This window comes from Anguilla anguilla, chromosome 9 (assembly GCF_013347855.1).
Source record: "Anguilla anguilla isolate fAngAng1 chromosome 9, fAngAng1.pri, whole genome shotgun sequence".
Lineage (NCBI taxonomy): Eukaryota > Metazoa > Chordata > Actinopteri > Anguilliformes > Anguillidae > Anguilla > Anguilla anguilla.
The window spans coordinates 43,055,080-43,077,312 of NC_049209.1; the positions used below are offsets into that span (position 1 = coordinate 43,055,080).

Below are 22,233 nucleotides of genomic sequence, written 5' to 3' on the forward strand. Positions count from 1 at the left end.
AAATCTGTTAATAATAAACGCAGGCCGTTGCCCGAGTTACCTCCCCTTCACTGTACACCTTTCTATTTTTTTTTTGTTGCCTGCTTATTTAGCCGAGCTGACCTTTTGCATTTGGGCTGCAGCACACAGGATCATTTTAGAGGTGTACCAGAAAGCAGGAGCCGTTTTTATTCATTTAGACCCACGCGTCGAAAGCCCGGCGACACTTTTCCCCCCCCTGCGATTAACGTAGACCAAGCTGAGCCCGCGGAAGGCATTGTGGGAAGGGATCGGGTCGTAAGGTGCATATACAGATGGGGCGGAGCATCGCGCCAGGGAATGCTTCTTTATTGGCCGAGATTCCTTCATCTCTGCAAAACTGCCCCCACCGTTATCTTCACCCAGGGCGCAGTTTGATATTGGCAGCGGCGGGGGCCGCCTGACGCGAAATCGCACGAGAGCGGTTCTCGCCTCTGCGGCCCCCAGGACACGGTGGTTTGCGGGGTATATGCAGCCCCGGTGCGTAGTTTTTTTTTACAAAATGGCGCATCTGCCACATTTGCGGTGGCACATTTTCCGTGTATTTTCATTGTGGCTAAGAACCGCCTAGTTTAGGATGTGGCGAAAGATGTGACCTCTCGGCGGCCGCATCCAGAGAGAGGCGGACCTTCGGACAGGCGCAGTGCTGGGGTACCCATGGCCACCTGCCAGGGGGACGGTGGGTTGTTCAGCTGAGTCTGGCTGCAACCACCCCCCCCCCCCCCCCCCCCCCCCCCGGGCCGGTCACAGAAGAGTTTAACTCTTGTGTTCCATTCGTTTTCATTCATTACATTCATCCTCTTTATTAATCTGCAGCTTTTAACACAGACTGCTGACGGAGGGTGCGATTTCTCACGTACACACGCACACACACACAAGCACACGCATGCACAAATGCACAAGCACAGACGCACACACGTGCACATTACACAGTAAATGCCTCTCTACAATAATAATGTGCACAATTGTATGAGGGCACCTGTGGGCTCATGGTACATGGTTCTGAAAGTGAAAGAAAATAAGTTTATACTTTATTTTTTTTGAGGTCTGCTTAGTGGGCCTTTTATTCTTTCTTCCTTCCCCAGTAAGACCATAACTCCAGATTGCTTGTGTGTATTTTAGTCCATATGTGACCTCTCGTCTGTGTGTGTGTAGCGCCCTTTTCTTGGCTGTTGTTTTTAATATCAGTCCTTTTTCACAGCTGTCTGAGAGGTGAAATGCTCAGTGAGCTGAGAGAATGGGGAAACTCTGCCTGGGGTTATATTTAGAGCACGGGGGAAGGAATGGGGAAGGGGAAGTGGGAGTGTGTGTGTGTGTGTGTGTGTGTTTGTGGTGTGTGTCTGTGCCTATCTGTCTGCATGTGTATGTGTGTGTGTGTGTATCTGTGTTCGTGTCTGTTTGCGTATGTGTGTCTGTCTGTCTGTGTGGGTGTCTGTCTGTCTGTCTGTCTGCGTGTGTGTCTGTCTGTCTGGGTATATGTGTGTGTGTCTGTCTGTCTGTTTGTCTGTGTGTGTGTCTGTCTGTCTTGGTATATGTGTGTGTGTGTCTGTCTGTCTGTCTGTCTGCGTGTGTGTCTGTCTGGGTATGTGTGTGTGTGTGTGTCTATGTGTGTGTGTGTGTGTGTGTGTGTGTCTGTCTGTCTGCGTGTGTGTCTGCCTGTCTGGGTATATGTGTGTGTGTGTGTGTGTCTGTCTGTCTGGGTGTGTGTCTGCCTGTCTGGGTTTATGTGTGTGTGTGTCTGTCTGTCTGTCTGTCTGTCTGTCTGGATGTGTGTCTGCCTGTCTGGGTTTATGTGTGTGTGTGTGTGTGTGTCTGTCTGTCTGTCTGCGTGTGTGTCTGCCTGTCTGGGTGTATGTGTGTGTGTGTGTGTGTGTGTGTGTGTGTGTGTGTGCCCTCCTGCGTGTGTTGGGGCGGTGCACACGGAGGGGATTTGAGGTCACATTTGCGCGGCTGACGTTGCTCGATCCGCGCTCAGGAGCAGAAGATCTGCCAGCGCTACGACCAGCTGATGGAGGCCTGGGAGAAGAAGGTGGAGCGCATGGAGAACAACCCGCGGCGCAAGGCCAAGGAGACGCGCACGCGCGAGTACTACGAGCGCCAGTTCCCCGAGATCCGCAAGCAGCGCGAGCAGCAGGAGCGCTTCCAGAGGTGAGCGAGCTCCGGAACCGCAGCCGAGCTGCGCTTTCGTCTCCAGGGGAGAGTCGGGCTGCCTTTTCCAGTGACGAGCGCGAATTTCGCTGTCATGGCAATGGGAATAGCGGCTTAAATTACTTTATGGAAAAGGGTAGGTACTTAGGTTGTTTTAGGCTAATGATAAATAAGTAGAAGTGGGCTAATTTAAATGGTTGACCTGGATGCGAGCTTTTGGGCAAACTGCAGTGCCCGGGAGGGGGTGGTGGGGGGGGGGGGGGGGTGGTGGGGGGGGGTTTATGGAGGGTGGATGAATCAGCACCCACTCCGCCCCCCCCCCCCTCCCCCCCGCCAGTCTTGCATGGAACCGCACAGTGCCTGGAAAAGCAGCCTTTTTACGAGGGCCATGTGCTTTATTGGTCACACTGTTTTAATATTCCTGGTATTGCAGCTGGGGGTTTTTCCTCGAAGTCCAAAATCAGCTTCCAGGTGGGGCTGCGATTCGGAAAGCTGACCTGACAGCGAGGGTAGAAGGGCACCCAGCGAACGGGGGTTCGAATTCCGACTCAAATGAGGCGGCTGTAGACGTCTGGCTTCCCCCGAACGGTTTCTCAGAAAATGGATTTGAATCCAAGCAAGGCAATATAATGCAGTTTACGCAGATCGGGGTATGTCAAAAAAGTTATGTTAATGTAAATCCGCTTCGGTTAGCGTGTCGTTTCAGCTTATGGGGGGAAAAAAGGGGCGAGAGAAATGGGGTCAAATGACAGGATTTCAGACAGCCTAGGCGACCGAGACTTTTCGTAAGTCACCTAAGAGCGCGCAAATAATCCACGGAAGTGGCTGCGCTAGCCCGTTGCTCTAAGGCTTTCAGAAACGGGCACGAATCGTAACCTTGAGATGATCCTGTTTTAGAAAGTAGGCGATGCAGGAGCGAGTTCCCGATTTGGCTACGCGCAGGAGGAACGAGATTGGCTTGACCCGACAGTGTCCCCCTCGTTTGTGAAACGTGACATTCCTCACGAAAGCGCGATTCTTAAAAAAAAAAAAAAAAAAAAACGGTTTTGGGGGGTTCTCCAGTAGGTCAGGGTGATGGACAGGCGACCCAAGGAGGGAGGGACGTTCGGTCAGACGGCAGAAGCCCGGGTGCTTATGTACCGTGGGGTGGTGAAGCAGGAGATATGATGGCAGCGGTTCTCTTCAGGGTAGACTGAAGCGGGTGATTTCTCTGTGAGTTTTGAACAGCTATTAAAAAAGCGTGATGCAGAACCACGGGCTCTCTCCTGAATATTTAATGCTGTCACGTCGAGACATTTGTTTTCTGACAGAGTGGATTAAGCGCTCTGAGTGGTCAGGAGCTAATGCGGTCGTAGCTGTCGGATTGGCTGCTTAGGGTGGATCGGGCCCGGCTGAAAATGAAATTAAGGATACGCTGCTCTTTCTGCGTCCCATTTTCAGATAACCCAATTGACACGAAGCGCAGACGCTCGCTTTCATGTTGGCTAATTGAGCAGTCCTTTCAAAGCTTTAGCTTTCATTTTGGCATTGTGCTCTCACACATTTATGGAATTATGCCCAAAAATGTAATGTGCAGTTCATTGTAAAGCATTGTGGGATATATTTTGAGACATTTTTGGCTGGACCGCAACAGCGGGGCCAACCCTATAAACGCGAATGTCTGTGACTGAGTGACTGAGTGAGTGATGAAGTTACACCATTGGTTGGCCGAGTTATGAAGTTACAACATTGGTCGGCCAAGTTAGGAAGTTACATGATTGGTTGGCCGAGTTATGAAGTTACACCATTGGTTGGCCGGTTGAAGTGTGTTAGGTCCAGCCATATACTAGGTTTTGACCTGGTCTTGTTTTCTGTCTTTCTGTCTTTCTTTCTTTCCAAGGGTTGGCCAGCGGGGCACTGGCCTCTCTGCGACTATAGCACGAAGCGAGCACGAGATTTCCGAGATCATCGACGGCCTCTCCGAACAAGAGGCAAGTGTGTCCCGAGTATCTCTTCCTTTCTTTTTCGCCAGTGCAGTTTTCTGGATCTTAATTGTTATTTGATAACATATAGCAATTACCAAAATGTTCCCTGGTATAATTCAATCAGCTTTTGTTGCCCAGAAAAAGCTTTGATTGAGCTCTTTGAGCTCTGCCTAGCTACAAAACTTTTGTTTTTGTAGTTGCACCGGCAGCGATGACCTCAACTTCGACTCCAGTGCACTCTGATACTTTTCTCTATTACATTTTTTGTTCCATTGTGTGTAGCCAGGCAACATTTGATAAAATTATTAAGGTCTAAAATGAAAAAAAAAACTCTTGAAACTACTAGATAAAAGAAGGTATATAGTACCTCATTTGCACTTTACCTTGGAATCCAGTATGAACTCGATGGACTCTTTGACGTTTAGTAAGAGGCTGCCTGTGCTATGCTTATAAGAAACTGAGACCAAGTCCGGCGGCATCTCATTTTTCATCATTAGTTGCCAAGCAGCATTGCTTTTACCCAGAATTGGTTTGATCGTGATTAGCGCTTAGCATCCGTCAGCGCGAAACTCTGCTCTTGCACCCGGGAAGTTCAGACGTCATGCCTTTTAAGTGAATTAATTTAATGAAACCCCCCCTCCCCCCCCCCCCAGAACAATGAGAAGCAGATGCGTCAGCTGTCCGTCATTCCGCCCATGATGTACGACTCAGAGCAGCGGCGGGTCAAGTTCATCAACATGAACGGGCTGATGGACGACCCCATGAAGGTCTACAAGGCTCGGCAGTTCATGAACGTTTGGACAGAGCACGAGAAGGAGATCTTCAAGGAGAAGTGAGTGCTTTTTGGGGGAAATGAAATGGGGTGGGGGGGGGGGTGTGGAGTAGAGGGTGGGGCTTCTGAAGTTTGTTTGGGAGTCTGTCATACATATCTCTGGGATCGGTGCCGGGAGATTGGGAATCCGCTTCGAATGAAGTGCCTCGTTTGTATCATCGGCACTTATTAAAAGAGCGTGTTAAAAAAGGGACCGTGTAAAATCTTGCTTTGAAAGGGCCTCAGTTCGTCTTCAAAGAAGGCTGAAATATAAAGCCATCTCTGCGGAAGATCTTCACTCCGAAGCGCCCTTTGAAGAGTTGGAATTATTTATGAACCGTTACCGTACCGACGAGCTTGCTGTTGTAGATGGGCTGATGAGCATGTCCCTGCATGCACTCGGCAGAAGGCTTTGTTGAACTAGGCAGTAGAACGTTATTTCCTACTGTGTGCGGTGCCGTTAGAGAAGGCGTTCCCTCCGTCTGTCGTTTGTCCGAGGGAAACGGTTGTGAACGGTAGCCGCTGGCGAGCGTGCGGTCCACTGCAGCGTTCCCTACGTGCTTTTTGGAGGAATAACGGGGAATTGTAAAATTTAGAAATTTCAAAAGAAGAAAAATGTTTGCGGAGTGGAGACCTCTTAAACATGTAGTGCCAAGATAAAGTATTCGCCCCTTCCTGATTTCCTCTGTTATTGCATATTTGCGACACTGAGTGGTTTCAGATCTTCAGACAAAATGTAATATTAGACAACGGGAACCCAAGTAAGCACAAAACACGTTTTTTTAAATTATCGCATTTATTTAATGAAAAAAAGTTCAACACCCAGCAGAACGAGCAGTCAGCCTTGATTGCAGTTGAATCTAAACTGCAGTCACATTTAATCTCGTCATCAGCCACAACTCATCCAAGAAGTTGCAAAAGATCCCAGTAGAACATCCTGAGAACTAGAGGCCTCTGTAGCCTTAGCTAAGGTCAGTGTTCAGACTTCACAGTACGAAAGAGATTGGGCAAAAGTGGGATTCGTGGGAGAGCAGCAAGACGGTAGCATCCGCTAGCATCCACTGCTAACCGAGAGAAACCTCGGTGCTCGTCTCACATTTGCAAAAAAAGCACCTGGATGAGCCCCAAGCCATCTATGGACGGACAAGTCAAAAGTATAACTTTATGGATGACGTGGGTCTCATTATGACTGGCGTGAAGCGGATGCACCATTTCACAGTTAGAACATAATTTCAGCGGTCAGACATGGCGGTGGTAGTGTGATGGTTGGGGGTGCTTTGCTGCCGCGCGACCTGGACTCTTAGAGAGAATGTCCAGTCATTCATCTGTGAGCTGAAGCTGAGGCGCAATCGGGTTATGCAGTAAGACCGTGATGCGAAGCACAAAAGCAAGTTCACATCTGAATGACTGAAAAGAAACAAAATGAAGTTTTGGAGTGGCCTTGTCAAAGTCCTGACTTTAACCCAGTGGAGACGATGTGGCAGAACGAGCAGTTCATGTTAGAAAACCTACCAACTTGTCTGAATTAAAGCAGTTCTGCAATAAAGAGTGGGCTAAAATTCCTCTTCAGAGATGTGAAACACTGATATCAAAATACAGGAAGAAAATTAAAATGGAGAAAACTATCAGAAGCGTTTGCTTTCTAAAGGTGATGCGACCAGTTAATTACTTTTCACATGGGTGATATGAGTGTTTCATAACTTTTTTCATTAAACAAATGAAATAATAAATAATAATAATTATAAATTGTAATAATTTACAAACTGTGTTTTGTATTTAGGTTGCCTGTTTTACATTTTATCTAAAGATCTGAAACTATTCAGTGTGACAAAGATGCAATAATAGTGGAAATCAGGAAGGTACTGGTTGTACTTACTTGCTTATTGCCCAACACTTTTGTCTGCACAAAAGGAGCGGCTTGAAGTCAGTGTGTGATCACAGCCTCTGAACTGCCTTAGATATTTTTGCACTACCTCAACACGAAATAAATTTGCATATAGTACTTAAATTTAATGCATGGTGTATATAGTAATAAATTATTCATTTTGTTACATTATTTAAAGTGAAAATCTAAAAATGCAGTCTTCTAAATTTGATGAGGGGTGTTAAATGTTTCAGCAGGTACAGCAGATGAGTGAGGCATGGCAGAGAGTCTTGGAGAGTCAATTTCCATATGTTCCCAGACTAGTCATGTCATGTAGTGTGGGGGGGGGGGCGGGGGAAGAAACATTTGAAAAGCAACTGCTTTCCAAAATAGTTACAGTGTTCCCACCGGTCCTACGCAGTTCGAAATGTAACATTGAAACTCTTGGTGTTACAAGCAGAATGTGCAGCTGCTTCTATTTTGCAGTGTGCTGCATCATTATTTGCGACCATTGGAGGGTCCTCAGGGGATTCTGGGATTTTGTGAAGGATGTCAGTGCTCTGGAAAGAGGACACGGAATCCATCTCGCTGCCATTGTATTCTCCGGGCGAGTACGCCGTGTGCCTTAAGACGAATTTCTCTGTTTTCTCCCTTCGCAGGTTTGTACAGCATCCAAAGAACTTTGGCCTCATCGCTTCCTATTTGGAAAGGAAGGTGAGCAGAAAGAGTCGTTTTTTTATTTTATTTTATTTTTTTTTTGCTGATGTCTGAAGCTTATTCGGAAACGGTATTTTTAAAATTTGGCGTTCCGAGGGGCTCCCGAGCGAGGTGCGCTGCTGAGGCGGTTCGTTCTCGGCGCGCCCCCCCCCCGTGCCCGTCGTCCAATCCTAATCCTGCCCCCGACCCCTCTGGGAAGCGCACGGCTAGCCACAGGATGTCTCTTTCCGGAGTATTCCCTGCCCGAATGTTCAGAAGTGGGGACTTATTAATGTCTTTAATAAAAAATAAAAAAAGCCCTACTCTGCGGGTCTGTTGCGGAGTAAAAAGAAGCAGAACGGTGTGTTTAGGAGGATGTGAAGCCCGGTCCGCACCCACCATACTGTGCAGATGTCATGGCAGTGGGATGCACCCACAGGAATGACTGTGCATTCCAGTTTGTGGAAGAGTAATGAGAAGGAATATAAACATAACCTCTGTCTCCTAGCCAACGTGCTCTACGTTCACAATTGACTGTAGCCTGCAAGATGCTTTTTTGTGAGAGCTCTCCACAAAGGCCTCTGTACATGATCTGTTTAATCACTTCCCGTTCCTCTGTGCGAGGACGCTGCGGGAGGGCCGAGCTGAATTTGAATCTAGTAACGCGTCTAGACGTTTCTGACCCCGTCTCCTCCTCCTCCTCCTCCTCCTCCTCCTCCTCCTCCTCTCCCTCCTCTCTCCTCTCCAGTGCGTCTCGGACTGCGTCCTGTATTACTACCTGACGAAGAAGAACCAGAACTACAAGACCCTGGTGAGACGCTACGGCAGACGGCGAGGGAGAAACCAGGTGAGCCCGAGCGCTTTCGGCTCCGGGGGGGGGGGGGGGCAGGCGCTGCTTCCACGTCCCCAACTTCCCCCCCCCCCCGCGGCTCTGAGCCTGGCGCTCTTCTTCCTTCCTTCGAGGTGTTCGGTGTCACGGCGAGGAGGGCAAGGCTGGATTTATTTTTCACTGCGTTTGGGGAGGGGAGAGGTGAGAAAGAAAGAAACTGCGAGCAGCGCTATGAAACAGTTTACACTGTAAAGCAGCGGCGGCGGCGGCCTGGAAAGAGCTGTGAGGAACCAAGAGGCAGCATGGCGACGGGCAGACTGCGGTAGTAAACAGAAGTGCTGCGTCAGAGCTTCCTGTTTGGTTAGCGCGAGCGCTAACGCGCTTTCCGGCGCTCTGCGGCGGTCTCGGGGGGCCCCCTAGCGTACGGATCTCGGGGCCTGCCGGGGGGGGCGGGCTGGGGAGGGGGGGGGGGCGTGTTCTCGGGGCCCCCGTAAATAAGAAACAGGCCGGAGTTTAGGGCCTGATTTATGGGCGACTGGAAAAAGCGCCGCTGCACGAGTTCTAGGAATCTTTTCATCCGGTTGCCACGCTCATGGGCCCGGCCTCCGCTCCGTGCCAGAGGAGCTTTTCAGGCTTTTCCAAGTATCCCCGGGGCCCCGCGCGAGCGCTGCGCGCTAGTGAGTTATGGCTGAGGGCCGCCGCGGCCCCTCTCCCGCGCGCGATCCTCGGCTGCCTGCGGCCGGGATCCCGGCCCAGCTCGGCCCAGGAACGGCTGCTGGGCAGGACCGTCTGAAGCAGGCCCTGCCCAGCCCTGTTCCTGGAGATCTTCCTGTAGGTCCTGGCTGTAAGTTTTTTCACTCCAAACCCAACAGAGCGCACCTCGGTCCGCAGCTGGAGGTCTTTGTTGAGCTGCCCGCGGTCGTAAAGTTGAAAAGAAAGCCTGCGGGGGACGGCAGACCTCCAGGAACAGGGTTGGGCAGCGCTGGTCTAAACAGTCTGAAACAGCAGCACCAGGGGTCCGGAGGAGCAGGGCTCTCGCCATGTTGCCGTGCGTTTTCTGAAGGCCTTGTGTGTGTGTGTGTGTGTGTTTGGAGGCTGTGAGGGGGTGTCACACGTTCACACTGCCTCCAGCTGGGCCCTGGTGTGGGCTGTAGATCTGGGGGAGGGGTGGGGGGTGGGGGGGGCTCTCCTGTATGATACCCGACATGGGCAGCGGGAACCGGGATGTGGGGTGAGGCACTGCTGTGGTTTTCTGTGCACTCGTTCGGGCCCGCTCCACAAAAAGAGGTGATTCTCACAGTGTTGCCTTTGTAAATGAGGAAAGGTAAACAGAGTTAATTTTTGGTTCCTGCCACCGTTATTATTCTGGGGGTGTTGTATTATGAATGATGCTTCAGTTGGTTAGCAGTTTGGGGGGAATTAGAACTCCGTGATAATTGGCTAGCTGTGTTGGCCGAACTTAAGCTGCAGGGTCTGCAGGTGGAGTCCTCCACTGTGGACCCATGATGCAGTTCTCAGTGCTGCCCGGGGACGCTGTACGCACTCAGGGGAACGGGGAGCCCTCACTCTTCGCAGCATTAATGCAGCTAATCAGGCCGCGCAACACGAAACCCTTGATTTCCCTCCCAAAGGCCACGTTTCCTGCGGGTTTCCAATTGGCGTGTTATTGTCGAATGGTAAACAGGAAGTGGGATTTCGTCCTTTGCCAGATCAACTGGAAGAATTTGAATGTGGTGACTGGGAACGAGCAGAGGGGCAGGGCTGTTTGTGTGTGTGTGTGTGTGCACGTGTGCGTACATGCGTGTGTGTGTGTGTGCACGTGTGCGTACATGCGCGTGCGTATGCGTGCGCATGCTTGGGTGCACTTATGCTTAAAAAAAAACAGGAAGTTTGCCTGCCATGTGGCCAGCAGGAAAGCAGCTTTGAAGTTCTGCTGAAGTTTTTTTGGCTGTTTTCTGTGATCTTATTATTTCTGCAATCAACTCCCCAACCCAGGGCTGAATGAAAAAAGATGTAATAACAAAAGTTGGTGATCTGACATAGGATTGATATTCCATATTGATATTTCCTTTGCCAGTTGGAACAACGGGCCTCCATCAGTGCAGGTCCACAGCCCGCTGGAGCTTGGTAATCGCCTGAGTTTGTTTGTGCGTAGTCCCCTGCGTTGCAGGTCCAGCGCTGGTCTGACCGTGCGTCTGTCGTGCGGTTCTGCACCTTTCGCACCGCCTGTAGAGGGAGCGCTGTCTGTGGATGGACGGGCGAGGCCAGATGAGCGGATGTGTGTCTTTGTGAGGGATGCCAGGTCGGAATGTCCGACTTCAGCTCCGACTGTGACCGTGTTCCTGCTCCGCCTCTTCCCCCCCCCCCCCCGAGCAGAATTTTTACTCCGACCTTTTGCTTTCTGACCTTGGGGCTTTTCCTCTCTCCTGGCCAAAGGCTTATCTGTGGCAGAGCTGCAGCCTGAACCCCACCCCCCACCCCCCTCCCTGGAGCTGAGTGAAGGGAACTGATGACGTGGCTGGTGTGGGGGGGGGGGAGGGGGTGGTGGAGCAGGAGCTGGGCCACTGGGTCGGGGGGGAGGGGGCATTGGAGTGTAACGGGGGCAGGAGCGGGGGCACTGGGTCGGGGGGGAGGAGAGCATTAAAGTGGAACGGGGGCAGGAGCGGGGGCACTGGGCCGGGGTGGGGGTGGGTGGGGTTTACTGTCTGAGGCTGCGGCCTGAGTCGGCTCAGCTGGGGCCTCTCTAGCCCTCACAGCTGTATGTGAGTGATGGCCTGGCAGGCTTCCAGCGCTGGGTAATGTGATCTTCGGCGTACAGTAAAAAGCCTCGCGCCTTCACTTGCCCCCCCCCCCCCTTATTTTTTCCACTCCGGCGATCGCCATCGATTCCCATTATAGAAGCAGCGAGGCGCCCGGTCTTAACGGCGTGAGTCTGACGCGGGTCCTGCCTCCTGGTCTGTGACAGGCTGCTGCCGGTCTGTGGGAGGGGCTTCTGCTGCTGCCGGTCTGTGGGAGGGTCTTTAGCTGCTGCCGGTCTGTGGGAGGGGCTACTGTTGCTACCAGTCTGTGGGAGGGGCTACTGCTGCTACCAGTCTGTGGGAGGGGCTACTGCTGCTACCAGTCTGTGGGAGGGGCTACAGCTGCTGCCAGTCTGTGGGAGGGGCTACTGCTGCTACCAGTCTGTGGGAGGGGCTACTGCTGCTGCCGGTCTGTGGGAGGGGCTACTGCTGCTACCAGTTTGTGGGCGGGGCTACTGCTGCTGCCTGTCTGTGGGAGGGGCTACAGCTGCTGCCAGTCTGTGGGAGGGGCTTCAGCTGCTGCTGGTCAGACCCGGCTGAGTGATTACTCCCCCCTCCACTGAGAACACAACCAGGGCGGTAAATAAAGCTGTTGCTAAATTTACTGTCCTGGAAAAGAAAGGGAAAAAACAGCACAAACACAGACACCTTAATCTGACCTGGATGATCAGATGAGTTTATACCTGAAGATGGGAGGTGGAGGGGGGGGGTCTGTGACACATATCTGAATGGAAATATGGTAATAAAATACCTCCTTAATGTGTGCTTCATCAGAGCAGTGGCAAAGCATCAGTGCTGTCTGTGTAAAAAATTTTTATGAAAATCTTTTTTTACCCCACCTCCCCCCCCCCCGCGACCCTTATCGACGTCTGGTAAAACGCCACTGAAAACTCCCCTTAGTCCTGTGGATGGATTGACTGCGCAGAAATAGTTTCACTCGCATGCCAAGGACTCTGAAACGGACCTTTTTAACGAGGAGGTTGTTTTCGTGTGCGTCTGCCAAGAAGGTGAAGGGCCACGGGCTAGAGGGGTGCGGTGGCTCTGGAGGGAGTACATGGAGAAATTTTTAAAGCAGTTTGAGAGTATGGGAAATAATAATAATCACAGGATTTTCCTGCCTCTTAAATGTTGCTCAGCACTGACATTGTGGATTTAAGAGAGACTGCAGGAGAGGCTTTGTGCTCGTAGAAATTCCAGAGAGGCTGCGAGAGCTAGCACATCCCGGTCTGAGAGGAGGGGGGTGAGCGTGAAAATCAGACGGAGGGAAAGAGAGCGCAAGTTCCTTCTCGGGCGACGGAAAATAGGTCCTGCCATTTTTCTAAGACCCGCACGGAAGCTCCTCTGCTAGTTTTCTGTTTTCTTTCGGTTTTTCCTCAAGCTTTGTTCAGTTTTTTTTTTTTTCTCCGCGAGAATCAGCCCCGTCCGCCCCCCCCTCCCCCCCTCCGGGTTGAGGCCGAGTGGTACGTCCCAGCGATCTGACAAGACCAAAAAACTGGCCGTGCCGCTGTGCGTGCCAATCAAAGGGAGCGCTCGGCGGGGGGATTACCTTGAGTGACCCCGGGCAGATTAGCGCGCGCCTGTGAGATGGGCGATCCCGCCGGCGGCTCACGCGGACCGGCGACACGGCTTCCCGGGACACGCGCGCTGCGGGGCCAGCCGGCCGTTCTCACGAGCTCCGCCAGGCTGCTGCCGTACCTCGGGTCCGAGCCCGGGACCTGCCGCGGTCGATCGGGGGCAGAGGGCTTTTAGACCGCCGATGAGCTCCAAGGTACGCCACCGGCCGCCGAGCTGGAGCGCTAGCGTTAGCGTTGTCCGTTACTCTCGTCTTGTGTTGTGTCTGTCTCTCTCTCTCTCTCTCTCTCTCCGTCTCTCTCTCTCTTTATCGCTAGCTCGCTCGTTTGCTCTTTCTCACTCTCTCTCTCTCTCTGTCGATTCAATTTCACGGTGCTTTATTGGCATGACTTGAACTGTGTTGCCACAGCAAGAGTTACGAAGAACAACAGTAATAACAAAAAATAATAAAATAAAATAATCAACTCTAAAACTAATATACACATACTACACACACATACAACATAAACAACCTCTCTCGCTCTCCTTCGCTCACTTGCTCTCTCTCACTTTCTCTCCCTGTCTCTCTCTCTCTCTCTCTCTCTCTCTCTCTCTCTCGCTTTCTCTCTGACTCTCTCTCTCTCTCTCTCTCTCTCTTGCTGACTCTCTCGCTCTCTGTGTTTCTGCGATATCCTGAAATTGGGAACCAGAGCCGCTCGCAGTTTTCCCAGTTAACGGTCACGCTGCACGTCTCAGATTTCCGTGACTCGCGCACTTGAGGTTTTTTTTAAATTTTTTTTTAAAAAGTGAACCACAGGGAAGACAGGCAGGCTGCACGTAACTTACTCTAAACTCCAGCCAGATTCTTTTGCTGACTCAGAGCGCTGAAATTCAGGGCACCGGCGCTCTCTTAATGTAAACCATTTTAAGTGACGGTCCTTGGCTGCGGTCCAGCCCGTGCGTTTTCGCAGTCCCCTGAACAGCTTTAACTGACTGTGTTAAAGTGCTCTCCGTGTTCGCTGTGCTTTTTCTGCACTTTGCACGAATAGTACTGTAACAGTTTTTGATTTTATTCTCTTTTTTGTTTGTTTGTTGCGTTTTTTTTGTAATCGTTTTGAAGCCTCTGAATCTCTCTTAATGCCACATTGTGCGGAACATTGTTACAGCGTGTCGTTATGAGTGTTTTAAAAAAAAAAAAAATTTTTCGGAGTGACTTTGAAGCGCTGTCGCTGAGATCCAGATGAGAGGCGGCCTCCTCTCTGTCAGCCGCAGTCTGCTGCGCAGATGTCGTGGCTGCGCTGGAAGTGCGAAGCCCCGTCGGATGGATGAGGAGAGAGTTTACCGAAGCGTGCATCTCCCTTCTGCTCTGCTCAGGAAGCTCGAGGAGGTCCTGTTTGACATTTTAGGAACTCGCACGCAGATTGAGGAACGTTTCGGAGCCGACGTTCCCCTGCGCGGAACAGCTGCCTTTGTGGAAAAAGTATTTTTGGAGAGCGCTGAGATGTTGTTTGCGTCATTCGCCTGTTCGTCTTGAATTCCTGAACATCCTTGAGCGCGGCTCTCTCGCGTTTGAAGATTGTTGGCAGCCATTTTTTTTTTCCATTAAATCCCATTGCCCTCGGAGGCCCCGGTTCTGAAGCCAGTGCGGTGCATCGTGGGACATGGTGTCTATTAACGGTGTGGCTTTTATGATGTCACAGTTGAGTGGTAATGCTGCGTTGGAATGGTGGGGGTGGGGGGGCAGTCTGAGCCCTAACGCTGTTGGATCCTTTATGTGCTATTTTTTGCCCAGTGCTGTCTGGCACATGCCTGAATTTGTCTGGCGTGGCACGCAAATATATACATACTTAATGCAACTGTGTGACATCTTTAAATTGGCTTTAATCCTCGTGTAAAGTACGGTTGGGCAATCCTTAATAAAATTCTCCATCTAAATTCTGTTAAAGCTTTCCCTCATTTTGAAATGGATTCAATATAACATACATCACCATTATTACGGCTGAAGAAAGTCTTTATCACAGGCATTTACAGGCACAGATAAACAGCTCTGGTTATGTGTAAATGCACTCCAGCTTTTAGAAACTGATCGCAGATGACACGCGTGTGCTCACACACACACACACACACACACACACACACACAGGCAGACACTCACACTTTCAAAGGCACACACACACACACACACACACACTCACACTTACACATACTCACTCACTCATTCGCTCACACTCAAATAAACACACACACACAGACACACACACACAGGCAGACACTCACACTTTCAAAGGCACACACACACACTCACTCTTACACATACACCACACACACACACTCACTCACACAAATAAACACACACAGACACACACTCACACTTTCAAAGGCACACACACACACTCACTCTTACACACACACAAGAAGTTTGTTGCAGATGACTTTTTGTTTGCAGTATCTTTTTCGAGCCAGTGCCTCCACGTTGCTGCTCAAGGGTAGATCCCACCCATCAGAATAGATCTTACTGGATCAGCAGCCCAGCGCGACTCTGTCCCAGCTAACACGAAACGTTCTCACAACGTTTCTGCCATGTAGCGGCAACGTTACAACATTGACAAACCATTCCGGCTAACATTGTGAGAACATTCACCCGACGTTAACCCGGGTAGGATGCAGAAATACTGTGTGTTACTTGATCATTTCTGTACTTTCTGTACTTTTTTAAAAAAAAAGTTTGTTTCGGTTCTGCTTGTGCTCGTGACATCACAAGCGCCTTTGTTTCACAGGATCTGTGACTGCTGTGACAGAGCTGCAGCTTCACGCTTCAGTGGCACTCTGCCACAACTTTGCTAGGGCACAGTGCCCTCTAAGCAACACACATTACCAGGAGTCACTGTCAGCCTATATTTAAATCTGTGGCACCTGTATCTGGTGTGTATTTTGTGTCATTGTTTTTTTTTACTGACAGGGGTTAATGTGCAGCTATTGTTGTTGTATTGATGCAACTTTGCCATCTGGGCGTTGCTTCCTTATCGACAGAGAATTGAGGTAGATCATTGTGTTAATTATTAAGCATGCATGGGCCAATTCAGTCTCAGTGTAATCGAGCAAAAATATCAGCAGACGGATTTGTGAATGGGAAGAGGCGTCTTGGTTCTGTACTTTAGTTTACCTTAGAACTCCCTTTGTAGTGTCAGGTACAGTATAGATACATTTCCTGGTTGTCCATCCATTATCTGTGCCCGCTTATCCTGGGCAGGTTCGCGGGAGGTGCTGGAGCCTATCCCAGCATGCATTGTATTGCAAGAGGCAGGAATACAGCCTGGACAGGCCACCAGTCTGTCTCAGGGCACGCACACCATCACATTCCTGCTTGTTACATTTTCAATTACAGCTTAAATGGCATCAAGTTTATAGTGGTGTTCTTTTTTTTTTTTTTTTACATTTTATCCTTTTTTAATTTTGCTGTGCAGTAGCCTGTGCCCGGGTGAGAGATGTCGGGACGTCTAATGCGAGTCTCGCGGGGTGGGTGTCGTAGCGCTGCTGGGAAAAGCGGAGTACCTGCGGCAGGGCCGAGGCCCGGATGTGCTCCATTGTGTTCCCGCTCTCCGAGCCAAGCAGCGGCGCCACCGGCTCTTTGAAGGCTCCGTCCGGGTCGCCATGAGAGCAGGGAAACGGCCCGCGGCGGAAAAACGCGTCAACAAGGAGTTATTTATTTATTTTGCGTCTCGTGTTTTAGGAGGCGGGGGGGGTGGCGGCTGGCCGCGGGCGTCCGTCCCGGACGGGGCTTTGTTTGCGCGGAAACGCCGCTTCGCAATCAGGGAGCGGGTTCTGCGGAGTGGCCGCGGAGGGGGGCGGGACCTGGCGCTCGCTCACACGCTCGTTCTCTCTCTCTCTCCCTCTCTCCTTCTCTCCTTCCCCTCGGGCTCCGTCTCCTGGCCGGGTTTCGGCATTCCTCGAGCCCCATCTGGTAACAGCGTGGGATGTTTGACTTGGCGGGGCCGGGCGCGTCCCGTCCCCACTCTCCACCGAACGGAACTTCGGGCCCGTCCGCAAAAGCTCGCTCGATGATGAACTCTCTCTCTCTCTCTCTCTCTCTCTCTCTCTCTCTCCCTCTCTCTCTCCCTCTCTCTCTCTCTCTCCCTCTCCCTCTCTCTCTCCCTCACCCTCTCTCTCTCCCTCCCTCTCTCTCTCTCCCTCCCTCCCTCCCTCTATCTCTCTCTCTCCCCCCTCCCTCCATCTCTCTCTCTCTCCCTCTCTCCCTCTCTCCCTCCCTCCCTCTCCCTCCCTCTCTCTCTCTCTCTCTCTCCTTCTCTCTCTCTCTCTCTCTCTCTCATCCCCTTCTCTCTCTCTCTCTCTCTCTCTCTCTCTCTCCCTCTCTCTCTCCCCCTCCCTCCCGCCCTCTCTCTCTCGCTCCCTTTGAAGGATTGAGTTTTCTGCTCTCGGGCGCGTCTCCCTTCATTTTGAAGTGCTCCGTGAGCAGATATGATCAGACGCGCGGGCGCGGGGCGAGCGTCCCAGCTGCGTCTCTCTCTCTCTCTCTCTCTCGGCTCCGTTTGAAAGCCCGCCGGTTTTTCACAGATGGCTGCCAGCGCCTCCGCGTCTCCCCTCCCTGCGATAGGCGCGCCCCAGGGTAAGGCCAGAAGAGACGGGACAGGAAAACAGTCTTAGATTTATGAACGCATGAGAAGAGACTTGGGGGGGATATCAAAAGATGATGCTGCCACCACTCAGACAAACCAGCACTTTTACCCCCCCCCCTCTGTGCAGGATTTCATTTCAGCTCTGGTTTATTTTTTATTTTTTTGACACTTTGTCTATGGACTTGTCACTGATTGGCTCTCCGCTTCTCTTGGCTCCTTGAAGTGGCTCTTGACTCATTGGTTGATTGGTTCCTCGCACCCAGGTCCACGCTGCAAATATGGCTGTCCCCGGAGCGTGACGTAGCGCGGGAGGGAAGTTAGCGGTTTGTTTAATCGCGGACCCGAGGAACTGCCGCACGAGTGTTTCCGTATGTGACAAGGGAGCGCACAAGGCGCTGCACGAGAGAACGCGAGGACCTTTAACCTCTGACCTCTGAACCCAGACGATTCCGGAACCTCGGTTTTGTGCGCAAGTTGGTGTAAAACTTTGGGTAAAATTACTGAGCATCGCTGGACAGCGAAGCGCTCTCCGTCCATGAGAGAGAGAGACTGATTAGTGTCAGCGATTCTGAAGGAACAGCAGGCAATTAGGAATGTTTCGGAGGCCTGCGCGCTGATTCCGATGAGGTTTTGGAATGGTCCTTAATCACCTTGGCTGGCTTTGCATGTTTACGCGAGTCTGATTTTAAAGGACTGAGAAGGAACTTGTGCAGAGAGAGAGAAGGAAACCGCTCCCTTAAAATTGAGGGCTTTAAAATATAATGGGTCTGTTTTTGATTGTTTTGTAATACTTCGGTTTTGGATTCAGAGATATTATTGGTGTGTTTTATATTGGCCAAGCGGGAGTTGTGTGCTAGCCAGGCGCTAGCTCACCTGCGTTTATGACCTAGACGCGTCTTGGGCTGCAGCTGGTGACCTGCACGCAGCCAGGCTAAACATAAGGTGTTTATGCAAGGTGATGAAAGACTGCAACTGGTTTGCACATAAATGAATGGCTAAAGCAAATAATAACCAGGATGTGTGATAGGGAAGCTTAATAGAAGCTGTATGAAACACGACTGACTGTTTAAGGTATATACTGTATTTTATAGCTCATGAGATGAACTAGTTGCCTTGCATATAAATAGATCTATATTCTGCATTTGTTTTCTTTGTCTCATTTCTGTTGACTCCCTCGTTATCAGCAGGAATACTTGGTCTGTGTCATTACATTTGAAGCATGAACATTACATTTTTATGACCTTCATATATACTTGCCTGCCAACTACATTATTTTATTGACCCTTTATTTATCTCAGTCTATCTGCTCTCACAGGAGCTCTCCCCATGGGGTCGCTGCTCTTAAGTACATCTTTCCATGAACACTTCTGCTGTCCGCTTACCCAGAAGCCTGTGCCACGCTTGCCTGTAGCCTCCCCAGCGGACACAAAATGTTGTCGCAGCGTTGCTGGAATGTTTTGCCGACGTTATGACGTTGCCACTGCGCGGCAGCGACATCGTGAAGGCCTTTTGTATTAGCTGGGGTTTATTGGGGAGGGGGTCTTCCTCCGAGCACCTGCCTGGTCAGGAACAGTTTTCTGGGGGTGCAGAAGAGGCGACGCTGAGTGCTGGCTCGGTGGCCGCAGAAGGCCGCGGGGATGCTGCTGGCTGGAGAGCGCGTGTGCGCGGACCCAGGTCACATGCGCAGCATGAGCGTCGTGTGTCAGCGTGTAGATTAAAGCGCCAAACGGGCCCGCAAATCCCGTCTGCCCGGGGCGCGCGTCAGAGGCGTCTCTGATCGGCGCTAGCTGTTAGCGTGTTAGCGTGCATGTGATCCCGTCCCGACTGGGCAGCCTCCTTTCCCCGACGTCTAAAAAGCGACCTGATGGAAGCGTAGGTCTCTAGTGTAGGTTAACAAAAAAACATCAGTGCATCCAAGCTGTAAAAATGGAAATAACTGTGCAAAACAGATTTTATTGGCCTGGCGGGTCAAACTTGTGCAGTGTGTCAAAATCTGTGATGCTGTGAGTAAAGAAAAAATGTGGCCTCTCATTTGCAATAACAGGAATCCATTTGCCTCATTCAGAGGAGTTGGCGCCTCGCGTTGTTTTTGGTGCCTAAAATTGTAAACGTTCGCAGTCAGCCAGCTCAAATCGAGGCACAAATTAGAGAAAGGACTCAGACACTGAACGGCTCGGATCTAACAGAAGCCCTTTTTTGCTTCAGCAACAGCTAACGCGTCCTTCACAAGAAGAGAAAACCGAAGACAAGGCCGAGGAGGAGAAGTTGGAGAAAGCGGAGAAAAAAGAGGACGAGGAGAAGAGGGAAGAGGAGGAGAAAGATGAAAGAGAGGAATCCAAGTGAGTTAGGACTGCGTGTGTACTGTATGTGTCTGGGCGTGCGGACAACCGCCTTTAAATTCAGGTCTTAGTTGTGTATGTACAGCAAGTTAACCTAGATTTGATTGTTGCACATTTTATCTGGGGAGTGTGTCCTTGAACTATCTGCCAGCAGTGTGTAAAGTATTGACATTCCCACTACTTGAAATTAACTGTTCAGGGGACTTATCTTACAGACCCAATGAGTATTGCAGTATTTCAGTTAAATTTCATAGACACGGTTGCACACTTTCTATACTACCTACTTTCTAATGGTGACAAATGATGGTTGATTTCATGTAGTATAGATGAATAAATAAAATGGTTTTTTTTTTTTGCGCATTAACAAATCATGTGCGACACTCATTTTTAGAAGGTTACAGCTGATGAATTCAGTCTTGAGCGAAATGCACTGTCGTCTCGACCGCAATCTGTAGCTTTTCACAGTTTTATCGTAAGTTAAGCCTGCTTGCTTGTTTCTCTCTAGCTTTCAGCTTCACCTTGAATGATTCGTCACCGATAGCCGCGGAACTGTCAATATTGTGTTAGCCCTGTTCACGAAGGTTCTTTTCAGATTGCTGAGCCGATTCGGAAAAAAAATGGCCCCATCAGCAAAGGCTTTCAGCGCAAATAGCTGTTTGTTGTTCCCAGAGAGTAGTTCAGTTTGTATAGCAGCGCATTCAAACAGGAGCCCCCGTAGCATTGCTGAAAGCCGTCGCCCCCCGATCAGCCCGGGGTTAGACTGAAGGAGAGGGGGCTTCGCCCGAAGGCTGGGGCCCACAGTAATCCAACCCCCCCCCCCCCCCCCCTCCTTGTGAAGGGACATCGGCAAAGACAAGGAAAAGTGCGACGGCGGGGAGGACGAGGACGGGAAGGAGCAGAGCACGCCGCGCGGGCGGAAGACCGCCAACAGCCAGGGCCGGCGCAAGGGCCGGATCACCACCCGCTCCATGGCCAACGAGGCGGCCACCGTGGCGCCCGAGGAGCCGCCGCCACCCGCGCCCGAGCCAGGTGAGCCGCGCCCGCCCGCCCGCCCCGGGGCCCGTCCGCCACGTCTCTGTGTGGTGAGCGCTCCGGATCGGTTTTATCCATCCCTCGCTCCCCCTCTCCCTCTCTGCCGTTTTCCGGCCCTCCTGCGTTGCCAGGGCTCCCCGTTTCTCCCCCCCCCCCCCCCCCCCCCCCCCCCCCCCCCCCCACGCCGCCACGCGCGTCATGTGCACCCGTTCCCCGTGGCGTTGCCGCGCGAAGACGTGCGCCAAAGGTTCGAATTTCGCGAGACCTCGGAAAACCCGTCTCTATGGTCACCACCCCCCCACCCCTCCCCCCGCCCTGTCGATATGTTTTTTTTTCCTGCCGCGGAGACAGTTAATCTCCCCGCCGCTCTGCCACATCCTTCCTAGTTAAACAGCGGACAGCTGTCGCCGCGCGGGCCCCGGTGGTTGCCGGGCGTCGGTCTCGTTCGATTTGGCTCCCTCTGACCTCCCCGCTATGCCCGTGCTGTTGTTCCAGCGCTGCCCGAGCCCGCCCAGCCGCCCAAGCTGGAGCTGGCCCAGAAGCCCGCGCGGGACCCCGCCAAGGCCGCTCCAGTAGCCATGGACGTCCAGGGGAACAGAGGTAGGTGACCATCTTTCCGTTTCCTCCCCCCCGCTGGTCTTCTTCGTGGCTGATCTCTGGAAAGAGTGACGCGGGCGGCGTGTCGATGAGACGACGCGTTGGCTTCCGTTCGGGCCGTTTCCTGCGCCGAGCGTGCCCAGCTGAGGGCCCAGGCCGCTGCCTGCCTGGCACCGCGTGACATAAGCGTAAGGGGGGGGGGGGGAGGGAGGGGGTGGTGGTGACAGAGCCTTCTAGGCCCCGCCCCCAGCTGCTTTAGTTGCAGGATCACCACTGCTTCCCCTGTTACTGGCTCAGAGCTGGAGCTTGTGCTATGCTATAGCAACCAGGGCTTCCCCAGGTAGTCCTGCAGTCCTGCTTCTCCTCTCGCATGCTGCAGATAACCTTGTTTACTTGTTCTCCCGCTGGGAGAGGGAACTCCACGGGATTACTGAGCCTGTTGTTGGTGAACGTCTGTGGTTGTTTCAGTGGTGACTGTACAAGTTCAGCTGTTTCTCCGAAGTAACACTTGATATTTGATATTCCATCAATATGCTAATATGGCTTTTTTTTGTCATTGTAATAAGGAGGTAGAGCTTAACAGTTTGCTTGTCTGATCTCAGTGGTTGTCCTCTTGCTTTGGTGCTTTGACACGCCACGCCAGTGACTATCCCCCACCTCTGTCTGGGTCAGAGTGGGCCTGGTAGTGATTGCAAACTAGTGTAGCGCCCTCTGCTGGTTTAGAAATTAGCCTTACAGGGTGTACTTTTGGCTCTTATTTTCCCATAGCTGTCCAGAAGACATTGCCGCGGAGTTCTGGTTCTGTTTTCTGACACACAAACTGTGTTTGGGTATCGGCTATTCCGTGTTTCTGTTACCTGTGAGAAATTCCGTACGCTTTGAAACAATTATCGTATTCTAAACCTAGGTTTGCCATTGATGTCATGTGTGAGTGTGAGGTCTTACACCAGTC

The 22,233-nt window shown here is 51.5% G+C and overlaps 1 protein-coding gene across 16 annotated transcripts in view; it reads left to right on the forward strand.

Moving 5' to 3' along the window:
• Positions 1-22,233, forward strand: part of ncor1 (nuclear receptor corepressor 1) — a 103,129-nt gene that overhangs the window by 21,288 nt on the left and 59,608 nt on the right. For 10 of the 16 annotated variants that reach the window (XM_035432603.1, XM_035432604.1, XM_035432600.1 and 7 more), the window contains exons 10-17: positions 1,994-2,166; positions 4,028-4,136; positions 4,784-4,962; positions 7,465-7,519; positions 8,250-8,348; positions 19,519-19,652; positions 20,491-20,681; positions 21,180-21,284. In XM_035432603.1, the coding sequence (XP_035288494.1) occupies positions 1,994-2,166; positions 4,028-4,136; positions 4,784-4,962; positions 7,465-7,519; positions 8,250-8,348; positions 19,519-19,652; positions 20,491-20,681; positions 21,180-21,284 (1,045 nt within the window). Of the gene's footprint in view, positions 1-1,993; positions 2,167-4,027; positions 4,137-4,783; positions 4,963-7,464; positions 7,520-8,249; positions 8,349-12,599; positions 12,897-19,518; positions 19,653-20,490; positions 20,682-21,179; positions 21,285-22,233 lie in introns of those variants that run through there. The other 6 variants (XM_035432605.1, XM_035432616.1, XM_035432613.1 and 3 more) reach the window with 3 other exon arrangements.